The 12,500-nt window shown below is 51.9% G+C and overlaps 1 protein-coding gene across 3 annotated transcripts in view; it reads right to left on the bottom strand.

Moving 5' to 3' along the window:
• The window catches only part of LOC142995955 (pleckstrin homology domain-containing family A member 7-like), a 56,098-nt gene extending 45,722 nt beyond the window's left edge, over window positions 1–10,376 (bottom strand). For 2 of the 3 annotated variants that reach the window (XM_076146816.1, XM_076146817.1), the window contains exon 1: window positions 9,411–10,376. In XM_076146816.1, the coding sequence (XP_076002931.1) occupies window positions 9,411–9,481 (71 nt within the window). In that variant the 5' untranslated portion in view covers window positions 9,482–10,376. Of the gene's footprint in view, window positions 1–6,764; window positions 6,846–9,410 lie in introns of those variants that run through there. The other variant, XM_076146818.1, reaches the window with a different exon arrangement.
• Between the last annotated feature and the right edge of the window lie 2,124 nt (window positions 10,377–12,500).

The following is a 12,500-nucleotide window of genomic DNA, read 5'->3' as shown; positions in this document are numbered from 1 at the left end:
CGATCAATGAGCCCAGACTGGTCCAGGTCCAGTCTGACCCAGACCGCAGCCTGGACACGGAGCTGTGAGTGGAGACGCTGCACAGCATGGACAACAGGGGCGGGCGCCATGGCAACACAACACCGATCACTCATTCACGTCGCTATCATGCCAGCAGCCGCACCTCCTGGACTCTGACACAGACACACACACACACTGCACCTGCACAGGTTCTGTTCTGTTCACTAAACAGGTCCAGAATGAGAACCAGAACCCTCAGGATCCACATCTTAGTCTCCTACTCTTTCTGGAAGGTTCACAGGCTCACTCAGGGATCCAGTAGGGCCCGGAATGTGGCGCCCATAAGCACAATCAGTGACGTGGCGGAGGAATTCCCCCACTTTGAAGGACAGTGGAGCGCTAAAGGACATGAAGGGAATGTGTCTGTGTCCCATCTGGAGGTGAGGACAGCTCAGCCTGAGACGCAGACAGACAGGTCCAGCAGAGGAAGTGAAGGTGCTGAGAGCTGGCGAGGGATCAAACACACCAGAGCACGATGAGATCATTCCAGACTGGGATTCCAGCTCAGACCAGTACGACAGGAACGGCTGCTGCAGCAGGATGAAGGAATGTAAGAGCAGGCGACTTTGCTTGTTGGGACACGTCCTCCCTGAGACACCAGAGAGGACACGTGACCTCGTGACCTTGTGACCTCTACTTCGTCACACAGGACAAACCTCTTCATCTCAACATCCTGCCGTCACAAAGCTTCACTCCTTCATACACATCTCGCTCTTCTGTATGAAAACAGCATTTCCTCTCCTCTTCCTCTCCTCTTCTTCGTCTGGGCTCATTTCCAGCTCAACAGCTGCTGGCACCAAAAAGCCCCTCCCACCCCAGCCGACATGCTGGCTCACGAAGCCGCCTGACGCTGGCTAAAGCAGCAGCAGCTTCTGCCGGCCTGCTGAGCATCTCGTCTCTGTCCCGGCCCTGGGTCCTGGGTCCTGGTCCTGGTCCTGGTCCTGGTTCTGGGTCCTGGTCCTGGTCTGAGCTGCGGAGGACAGAGGACAGACGCCGCTCGTCCATCACAGCCAATCAGAGGCAGCAGATGGAGACGGTGTCCTTCTCTGTTGCTACTGGCGGCGGCATAAGACCGAGGCAAAGCCCTCCATCCCTCAAGAGGCTGCTTCGGGACGTTTTGTTGCTATGGCAACGTCAAGCAGAAGCCTTCTTTGGCTTCAACTAATTCTCTAATATTGTCCATGGCATCAAATATCAGCAAACGGCTCAGTGTGTGTGTGCCTATGTGTGTGTGTGTGTGTGTGTGTGTGTGTGTGTGTGTGTGTGTGTGTGTGTGTGTGTGTGTGTGTGTGTGTGTGTGTGTGTGTGTGTGTGTGTGTGTGTGTGTGTGTGTGTCCCTGTCATGTGTGTGTGTGCCTGTCATGCAATCGAAGGACGAGTCTGAACAGCATTATGATTCAGAACACCTCAACCCATTTTGACACATCCAGTCTGTGGGGACGAGGTGTGTGTGTGTGTGTGTGTGTGTGTGTGTGTGTGTGTGTGTGTGTGTGTGTGTGTGTGTTTATCACTGAGGAAAGAGGCAACAAAAACTAGAAAGTAAGAAAGAAAGAAAAGACACTTGTACAGAAAAACAGGTAATGACACACACACACACACACACACACACACACACACACACACACACACACACACGTACACACACATACACAGTTAGTACCCATTAGTAGGAAAGTTTAGCTGTAACAAAACTCCTTTTTAAAGCTTTTTATAAATAAATGCACTTAATAAACTATTTTGATATTCGGCCCTTTCGGTTGATCAGAGAGCCACAGTGCTGCTTCCTGTTCTCCTCATGACTCATTTCCTGTTTAAATGGAGCTAAAAGAGCAGAGCGCCGCACCGAACAGGACAGAGACGCTCCCACCTGTCCAATCAACCGGGGACGGAGGCAGACAGAGATAATGGAGACATAATGAAGAGTGTTTCAGAGTGCTGGGTTTAGGGGCTGGATGGACACACACACACACACACACACACACACACACACACACACACACACACACACACACACACACACACACACACACACACACACACACACACACACACACACACACACACACACACACACACACACACACACACACACACACACACACACACACACACACAGACCGGCCGCTGGCAGGTCGGGACCCTGAACGCCTCACAGCAGCATCACATCCATACAGGACGCACGGCTGAGGCTGAGCAGCGCCGCCTCCTGCCAGTCCAGTAATGAACTGCACTTATCTCCTTGTGATGAAGAGGAGCGACGCCACGCTGCCCTCAGCTGATCAATACACCTGCAGCTTCACCTGGGTCTGAGCTGGTGAATGAACACAGAGGGATTTGATCTATAGAGTCACAGCCTCAGAGTCCCAGCAGAGTGAGTGAGTCATGGGCTCATGTTGTGTTTTCATTACAGACCCACAGAAGTACGTTCTCCCTCAGTGTGATCGCTTTAACTCACAGCTGACTGACGATAAATCTGCCGCCAGCTAAACTTGGGAATTTAAGTGGAATCCCTGCAGTCAGCTGAGCTAAATCAGCCTCAGCCTCAGCCTCAGCCCTCTCTCAGATCTGCAGCCCCATCATAAACTTGGCCCCTGGCCCGAGCTGACGGAGAAAAAGCCACGACCACATCAGGAACATGAAAGCTAAGCAGATCTGAGCTTCCACCAAATCACAGGAATCTATGCCAGCCTTACATTTGTAAAAGAACTCCAGTGAAACTTTAAAGGGCCAGCGTCCCCGAGTGAGGAGGGGGGGGCTGAAGATAAGAGTTCTGCATCTGCTCCTTTAAGAGTGGAGACAAGAACTTTATCTATTCTCAGGTGCAGATGTTTAAAACCTGCCCCACATGCAGGAGCAGAGAGGAGCAGAGAGGAGCACAGAGGAGCACAGAGGAGCAGAGAGGGACATAGAGGAGCAGAGAGGAGCAGAGAGGAGAACAGAGGAGCAGAGAGGAGCACAGAGGAGCAGAGGGGAGAACAGAGGAGCAGAGAGGAGCAGAGAGGAGCACAGAGGAGCACAGAGGAGCACAGAGGAGCAGAGAGGAGCAGAGGGGAGCACAGAGGAGCAGAGAGGAGCAGAGAGGAGTACAGAGGAGCAGAGAGGAGCAGAGAGGAGCACAGAGGAGCAGAGAGGAGAACAGAGGAGCACAGAGGAGCACAGAGGAGCAGAGAGGAGCAGAGGGGAGCAGAGGGGAGCACAGAGGAGCAGAGAGGAGCAGAGAGGAGTACAGAGGAGCAGAGAGGAGCAGAGAGGAGCACAGAGGAGCAGAGAGGAGAACAGAGGAGCAGAGAGGAGCACAGAGGAGAACAGAGGAGCACAGAGGAGCAGAGAGGAGCAGAGAGGAGCAGAGAGGAGCAGAGAGGAGCAGAGAGGAGCAGAGAGGGACATAGAGGAGCAGAGAGGAGCAGAGAGGAGCACAGAGGAGCAGAGAGGGACATAGAGGAGCAGAGAGGAGCACAGAGGAGCAGAGAGGGACATAGAGGAGCAGAGAGGAGCAGAGAGGAGCACAGAGGAGCAGAGAGGAGAACAGAGGAGCAGAGAGGAGCAGAGAGGAGCAGAGAGGAGCAGAGAGGAGCACAGAGGAGCAGAGAGGAGAACAGAGGAGCAGAGAGGAGCAGAGAGGAGCAGAGAGGGACATAGAGGAGCAGAGAGGAGCAGAGAGGAGCAGAGAGGAGCACAGAGGGACATAGAGGCGCTTCACGGCTCATTAGAGGGCGGAGAGCAATGCGTTCTGCCCACTGATGGTTAGAGCAGCAAATTGCTCTGGTCTCTGCTCTGGCCCACGCTCGGCTCGCTGAGGCAGACACACACACACACACACACACACACACACACACACACACACTGGGTTCTTGTTCGACCAGCTGCCAAGGTGGGAAGTGGAAAGACATGAAAACAAGAACTGGAAATGTGTTTGGGTCGTCTGCTGGAGTGCTGTCCTCCAAAACACACACACACACACACACACACACACATCTGGGCTCTGATTGGCTGAGTCACAGTATCAGTAGTATAGGAGAGCAGTAATAGTAGAGTTTCCCTCAGCCTTCCTGAGCCTTGCCGCCATGGAAACAGACTCACCTCAGTCACTACCTGAGGCTTAAGTGTTCCACCTATGTAGGAGTAAAGAGGTAAGAGCTCTAACAGTCACAGTCGAGCTCTATTAGCTCCAATAAATCACAACATCTGTACAAATGTGAGATTTGGTTCATGAATAATCTGTGTGTGTAAGTGTGTGTGTAAGTGTGTGTGTGTAAGTGTGTGTGTGGCCCTCTGGTCTCTGTGCCGCAGCGTCAGACCTTTGATGGAACACAAAGCCGTCTCAGAGGAGGCAGGGATTAGAGCACAGAGGGCCAGACTGGGCTGTAAACTGAGACCTGGGACCTGAGAGCTGCACAGACCGGCTCAAAGGGGACAGATGGAGAACAGGCAGCAGCCACAGTAACTCCACAGAGCGTTTCATCCACCGTGTCCTCTATTACAATGAAGCCAAGAGCCTGAGTGAGCACAAAGTATCAATTAGAGCTTTACAACAACAAACTATCTTCAGTAGAGAAGTGTCCTTGTTCTCATTTCTAAGAATAAAAGAGGAAAATAGTTTGCAGCTGCTCCTCTGACACACACCCCAGCTGTGTGTGTGATGTTGTTGAGCTCCTGTTGTCCTGACAGGTGAACAGATCGCCCTGGTCTGTGTGTCTCATGATTGGTATCCGGCTCTCCTCCCTCAGGCTCCAGGGCCGCCGCCTTAAACTCCAACCAAACCTCAAATCCATCATCAATCCTCTGCTCTCTCTCTCCTCACCTCACCGCCACACACAGACCGACTCCAGACCTGCACCACCAAACGGTGGTCGAGTCTAGAGCCCAAACCTCCCCGTGTGGCCTCCTCCCTCCTCCCTCCCTCCCTCTCCCTCCCTCCCTCCTCATGAATAAGTCAGGCTGGGACTCAGACTGGTCCAGCATGGAGAGCAGGGTGACATTTGTAAACTCGTGGCCCAGCTAAGCTAGGAATGTGGAATGAGCTGATAGGGTGGGACAACATCCTAATGTCTCCCACTGAGCCTGCAGAATGTGAATGTGCCACAACACAACAGAGCAGGAGGAGGAGGAGGAGGAGGGGGAGGAGGAGGAGATCATTAGGAGGAGCAGCAGCAGCGTCGTCTTTATAGATTTTCATTTTTACGACACTCCAAACTAACAAAGTGTGATGTGTGTTGTGTATTATTGTGTATTCCATTCTGCTGTGATGTATGGCTGCATCAGATAACGAGGACATCAACCTCTGACGCTCCTGACGTCCCTCTGTAAAGGAGACGAGCCGCTGTGTTGCTCTGTAATGATCTCAGACTCGTTCAGACTCACGGCTGCAGACGGACCAGAGCTCCGACACGGCGCTGTGTTTGGTGCCGCCCGGTCCAAGTCCACCGCTGTGACGAGGCGGCGGCCCGGCGCTGTGAGACACGGGCCCGGCCACTTGTCAAGAATTCATTTTGTCAAGTGTCAGTCCCATCAAACCGCCGCAGCGCTCAGGAGAGAGAAGAGGAGAGGAGGGAGAGGAGGGAGAGGAGGGAGAGGAGGGAGAGACGCTGAGAGGACGACAGTCTGCTGCAGACTCCTGAGACAAGACGCCAAGACGGATATGATGGAAAATACACAGAGCCAGAGGGTTTCAGGAGTGTGTGTGTGTGTGTGTGTGTGTGTGTGTGTGTGTGTGTGTACCAGGGTGTAATCTTCACTACCTCAGACTTTATGAGACATATCATGGTTTTCTGTGGAGCTCTGCACTGAGTTTGTCCTCACATATAAACTGCTTACATTGCTCACAAGAATCTTCCACAAATCACTGTTACGACACATATACACTGTGTTTATGTGACACACACACACACACACACAGTATATATGTCCCACACACACTGTACATCAAACACACGTTTGCCAGACGTGTGTGTGATGTACAGTGTCTTTAATTGTCTTTAATTCCTTCACCAGCCAGAAATTAAACAACAGGTTAACTCCTCTGCCTGCCACACACACACACACACACACACACACACAGGCGGCAATTACAGGTCAGCAGGCACTCGCTGACGCTGTACCTTTAAATATTTTAAAGCGGCTAACGTCTCCTGGCTCACAGGTTAGAGCCGAAGAGTTACACTGAGAGAGAGAGAGAGAGAGAGAGAGAGAGAGAGAGAGAGAGAGAGAGAGAGAGAGAGAGAGAGAGGGAGAGAGAGAGAGAGAGAGAGAGAGAGAGAGAGAGAGGGAGAGAGAGAGAGAGAGAGAGAGCTGTGACATCAGCACACACACCTTTACTACCCTGAGGCTCATGATATTGATAGATAACGGTGCATACACTCATACACACACTGTCTTAAAACTGAAGGCATACACACGGTGCACACACACACACACACACACCTCCGCAGGGCCTTTGTTCAGCCTTATATTCTCTACACAGACACATGAATGCAGTGTGTGTGTGATTTGTTAAAGCCGATCTCTCTCTTTAGCAAATTACAATTCATTAAAGTAATCAACACATGTCATCAATCGATCACACACACACTCAGAGTGCACACCAGGCTCTAAATCAGCAGTCCATCGCTCCACACAAACACACACACACACACACACACACACACACACAAACAAACACAATCAATACTCTAAAAGGCAAACACTCATTAACCCTTCACGCTCACCTCAAACCTCCATGCTTGACTGCAGACGCTAGCTTGTGCTGGATGATCAGACCGAGCCACAGAGTCCGGCTGAGGACTTCCTCCAACAGCCGCAGCACCTTATCGTTCAAATGTCAACACAGGGAGAATGAGTGGCGGAATGGGGGCGGAGCTTGGCAGAGTCACAGACTTCCCTGTTGACAGGTGAAGGGATCATTAACCAAAGGCGGGGGGGGGGGGGGGGGGGTGACTCAGTTTCAGTCAACTTCCAGAGCTCTGAGTCTCTGGAGGGAAGTGAGACAGGATTCTTCGCCTTATTGCATCTTCCTCTCTGACAAAACTGACATCCTGTTCCTGTGCGCTGCCAATCAAACTAACACACATGATCTGGATCTCTGTACTGGGAACCTGGGACCTGAAGTTGTGGGCGGTTTCCTTCTTGTCGTGTTGATGAAGAAGCATCCACAGGGGAGCAGAGGGAGGCGTCTGTCACACACACACACACACACACACACCCAGCTCCCAAGACTCTAAAATCACTCTGTAGTTTTTTATTCACCACTATGTCCTCCTGCCATCAAAAGCCTTAAAAAAGTCGAGAGACGGCGAGAGAATCCATCACTCTGATCGTTTCCTGCAGCGCCGCAGAGACGGGCATAAAACCGAGACAGCGAACGCCTCGCAGCACGGATACACATGAGCAAGGCAGCAGCAGCAGCACCGAGGAGGGAGTACAGTCAGGGTAGAGAGAGAGTGTGAGTGTGTGTGTGTGTGTGTGTGTGTGTGTGCGCGTGTGTGCGCGTGTCTGGTGCGCCTAAATGGAACAGAGGCGTCATTAACGTTATTAGTTACACCTGCAATCGTTCTCTCGCCAGTCAGAATGTTTGCCGGGAGAATTGTGGGCAGGTGTGAATGTGAGTGTGAATGTGTGTGTGTGTCTCCATCACTCCTCAAAAACTGCAACCAAATGCATGCTGGGATAACTCTGAATACTCCTGTGCCCATTCCGCCCCCGCTAAAGCCCTCTTGAGAAGTACGCTGCTGCTGTGAGTACGACCTGAGCCACAGTGTGTGTACCTGTGTGTGTGTGTGTACCTGTGTGTGTGTGCTGCTCAGACACTCGCTTAGTTAGTTCCATTAAAGCAAACTGAGCTGAGGTGATTCCAGGCTTATTTCTGCCACAACACAATCAAATGAGCGTCCAAAATATTCTACAGCCTTCCTGACATCGGTCTGATCTGCATAAGTGAGGGAAGAAACAGAGAGAGAACAACAACAAATACTGTGAGATCTGTGGGAGTACAAGAGAGAGCGAGACGGAGAGAATGGAAGAGAAATCAACAAACACGAGCCGTTCCGCTGCCCGACAGACCCGGCACTTAGAGAGCCTCATTTAAATGGAGAGCGGGAGGAGATTGGGCTTCAGGTGGAACATTCAGCGTGTGAGTCATCTGCCCCCAGAGACCAGAGTGGGAGTGGATACCATGGTTCGGTTTGTGTTGGAGCTCAGAGCCATTTCCTGGATTCCTGTGTCGTCTCTCTCTCTCTCTCTTATCTCTCTTATCTATCTCTCTCCGTCTCCTCCCTCTCTCGGCTATGAACTGGCTGATCTGTCGGGTCATTGACCTGCCCGCTGGTCTGAGCTATGACTCACTCATTAGCTAAGTTCCTCTGCCCCCCTGGTGCTCAACCACCTCTGCTATTCTTACCAGCAGCAGCAGCAGCCCTGGACATGTAGAGTGCAGGCTCAGCAGGTAGAGGGAGGGAGAGGAAGATGGGACTATAGATCTATTATGAAGCCTACGCATTCAAACTCTGCATACATTACACGTTGCAGCATTTATAAAGTTCTGTGTGTGTGTAGAGTGTTTCCTCATTAGGCTCCACACAGGGATGTGGTAATGGTGCCGGGTATTCTGCTGGTTGAGCCAAACAGCCTTTGGAGGTTGGACACTATTACAGTATGTGACAGAGTGGGAGGCGTAGGCCGGGGTCCGCTCGCCCCTCAGGGAATCACGATTGATGGTGTTCATTTGAGAGCGGGTCACATCTGAAAGCGTGTGATAAATGTAATGATGTCATTACTGCTGTGGGGAGGAACCAGAGAGGGAATGGCGCTCTGGTGGAATAGAACCAGTAAATCCTGCTGCTGCCGACCCGGCATTGTTCTGAACCAGACAGGTCTGAGAGAGAAAAGGCTGCTTCGTTTTCATTTTTGCTCAAATATATGGAATGAAGGCCAAGCTGAGGACTGAGGGCGGTTTATGAAAGAGAGGCGTTAGGAGGAAAACCTTCAGTTGAATAAATATCTGGCTGATAATCAGTAAAGCCGTCTATTCACCAACTTCTGTTCTACTGCACCGGCAAAACCAGTTTCTCTGTTCTGTTAAAGCAGTCACAAAACAAAGATTCCAGGCAAACCAGTTTGGCCACCAACTCCTAAACCCCTAACACCTTAGTTTATACTGTGATGATATGAAGTACTCATGACATCAGCCCAATGAATCAACATCTAACTCCAACAGAAAGAAACAATGACATGGGACCGAACATCGTCCCCTGAGGTACACCATCAATCAATAACACGCAGGAGGAGGTGCAGAACTAACAAACAAACAAACGTGTCCCCGTTTCAGAGACGTGACTGAGCAGGAAACTGGCACAGACCTGCAGGGTGCGTGGTAGAAGGGATATCCAGGGTGAGGTAAGTGATTACAGTATCCCGGCTGATTCCACATGGTGCTTCTGGGCGTTCCACCTTATTACAGTCCCCCGGTGCCACTGTTCCTCTTCTCCTCTTTCTATTTCTAGCGCAGCGGTTTCAGACTCGGGGCGGACAGCAGCCTCGTTAATCGGCGGATCCTCTCTGCGTCCTGTGGCTCGGCGGGAAGAGGGGGAGAGGTGTCATCCTGGGAGGAGGGATTACCGGCGGTAAGGAAACGAGGGAGGGACTGTGGCCCCCGGGGGAGATGAGGAGGTCAGGTGAGTAAGGTCTGGCGTGGTTTACACACCTGGATATACAATCTGCTCCCGCCTCCCCTCCCCTCCTCCTCCATAAGCGGTGCGAGTCAGCGGAGTCCCAGACGATGGCCTCAGGTGGAGTCTGACATCACAGGTTTCCCCTTTAATCCTGGATGCACACTCATTGTTAGCACGTCTCAGGTGTAACAGCTGTTCTTCTGCTTAGCCTCGCTCAGCTGTATCCTCAGCATGTGTAATCATGCGTCATGCGTCTCTGTAATCTGGTTCATACCTCCGTGGGTCTTCCTCCTCCTACAGATACAGATGTGCGATGTTCAGGACAGGCAGCAGATTTCAAGCAGGATTCTCAGCTCTGCTTCTTCTGCAATCCTTGTATATTGGAGTAGTCTGTCTTCTGCAGGTGCCGGAGCTTCTCAAAGTTCACAGGTGCCACAAATCCATCTCTTCTTCAGACGAGTAAACAACATCCACAGTTGCGGCGTTCCTCCCTGTGTTGTGCAGCCTGATCTCTGAGGTAGATGCACCGGCACACGCTCTTATTTACTTCCCCCGATCGCTCATCGCTCCCTACCGCTCCTCCAGCCGCACGAAAGAACAGCGGGACACGGAGCTGAATGACTGAGCAGACTCTCACAGAAAAGAGGGAGAGAGAGAGAGGGGTGGGAGGTGGCAGAGAGAGAGAGAGAGAGAGAGAGGGAGAGAGAGACAGAGAGAGAGAGGGAGAGAGAGGGAGAGAGCGTGTGCTAAAGAACGGGACAGCGAGAGAGAAAGAAGGAGAGGTAAAGAGTGAAGCTGCATTCCTTTTCCCGCCTTGTGCTCATCTGGCTCAACTGAGAGAGCGAGAGAGACGTATGGGGAGAGAGAGAGAGAGGAAGAGAGATAGAGGGAGAGAGGAAGAGAGAGAGGAAGAGAGATAGAGGGAGAGAGGAAGAGAGAAAGGAAGACAGAGAGAGGGAGAGAGAGGGGAGGGGAGGAACAGACGGTGACAATATTTACATGCACACAAAAGATGTGATTACAGCATGATTTAAGAGGATAATGGGAGTTTTGTCGTGACTCGTGCAGCACGCTCTGACAGCCAGGATGTGTTTGTAGCTCAACTGTTACTGAAATAAATACCTAAAGTATTTACTCCCATTAAGAGACCACACAGAAGTACAGACTCACAACGACCCACTTTAGAGTCAGGCTCAATTTCACCCTCAACATAATGAGCTGCGTTCAGAGGGATGAAGACGTCCCGTTAGCATGAAGGCTAGGTGACTGAGAAGATGATTGTCAGTGTCAGATTCCCTCACAACTCAGCGCACCGGAGAAGTTGGATAAGTGTAATCAAAGAAGGTGATTAAGAAGCCAGTAGACGATGTGTCAGAGCAGAAATGATAACAAGACCAAGCAGCTGTGAGTTCAGTCTGAGCGTAGAACACAAAGTCCATGAGCACTAAACTGGAGCAGCGTCGGCCCGACCTCAGGTAGGTAGGCAGAGCTTTCACAGGTGTGGTTTGATGCAGTGAGCTTGTGTTCCTCCTGCAGTAACACAGACACACGCACCTGAGCGTGTAGAGTAGAGACGTGCCAGCAGACGGGCTTCCTGTTTCAGGTTAGTCACAGCTCCCACAGCACGACTCAAGCCTGCAGGTGAGAGGTCACCTCTGCACGTGCACGTCCCCCCCCAGAGAGGCGGACTGCTCCAGTGCCCTACTAAGCACAGCGCCGCCACGACCCCGCCGCAAGGACGACTCGGCTACATCTGGGCTGCCGGCGCCGCTCCACGCCGCTTCACTCACTGCGGGGTCAAAGAGCAGTTATGTAATCTGCTGTTCTCCCTTTAAAAAGAAGTCGGTACGAGGAGGAGGTGGGCTGAAGCTCAGACTGAGAGGATACGAGCCGATCTCATGAATATCTGGATGTTATCAGCTGCTGACTGAAGCGCTTTGGCTTCCAGAGTGTGATTAGAAGTCGGAAATACACGTTAAGTGACTCACACCGATGTGAGACAACGATAGGAGCAGAGTTAAGGCCTTTGTCTTTCCCTTTAAGAGGTTTATACTCTTGGTTACACAGCTCTTACATCATTGTTCCACGTGAAGCCCAGATCCCTGCAGCTGAAGGGAACGTCTGCCACGGCGACATTTACAAACAATGTTTCCCTCCAAAGGCTCGGCACAAAGCACCAACACACAGATGCCCGCCCTCAGGCCAGGCCGCAGCATGGCATTCCCAACCCACTGGGAGAAATGTTCCTCATTATCAAATATCATGAGTGAGTTCCCCACATGTCCACCGGGGGCAGAGTCTGAGCCGTGCTCCTATCCAGGTGGAGTCACACACACACACACACACATCCCTGCCTGCTGACCTCTGACCCTGGGTTGACTGGAATGCTGCCGTTAGCCTGGAGGGAGGTTATAGTTTCTGGTGTAACCGGCTGTTAACGTCACGAGTCTGCGCTGTGGAGGAAGGACAGGAAGTCGACACGGAGCGAGCAACACGACAAAACACAGGGAGGAGCTGGGAGGGAGAGAGGAGAGGGAGGAGGTGAGCGATTAGGAGAGATGAAAAGGAGGGAGGGGAGGGAGGGAGCGGTGGGCCGGTCCGTCTCCCGCTGTTTGTTTTTCGTGAAATGTAATTCCAGTGCAATCACATCAGGGTGGGAGACACAGGAGACCCCCGCTCCCTCATTCCTCTCCTCCTCACCGGCTCCATGTCTCCTCCTTTGAAGAGGCAGGTGGATAGGCTCCACTTGTGCACGCTATATCACAGCCCGACCCCTCT

The sequence above is a fragment of the Genypterus blacodes genome, unplaced genomic scaffold, assembly GCF_046128005.1.
Source record: "Genypterus blacodes isolate CSIRO-AG114 ecotype Tasmania unplaced genomic scaffold, CSIRO-AGI_Gbla_v1 ptg000034l_1, whole genome shotgun sequence".
Classification (NCBI taxonomy): Eukaryota; Metazoa; Chordata; class Actinopteri; order Ophidiiformes; family Ophidiidae; genus Genypterus; species Genypterus blacodes.
This window is presented reverse-complemented; position numbering and strand designations above follow the sequence as displayed.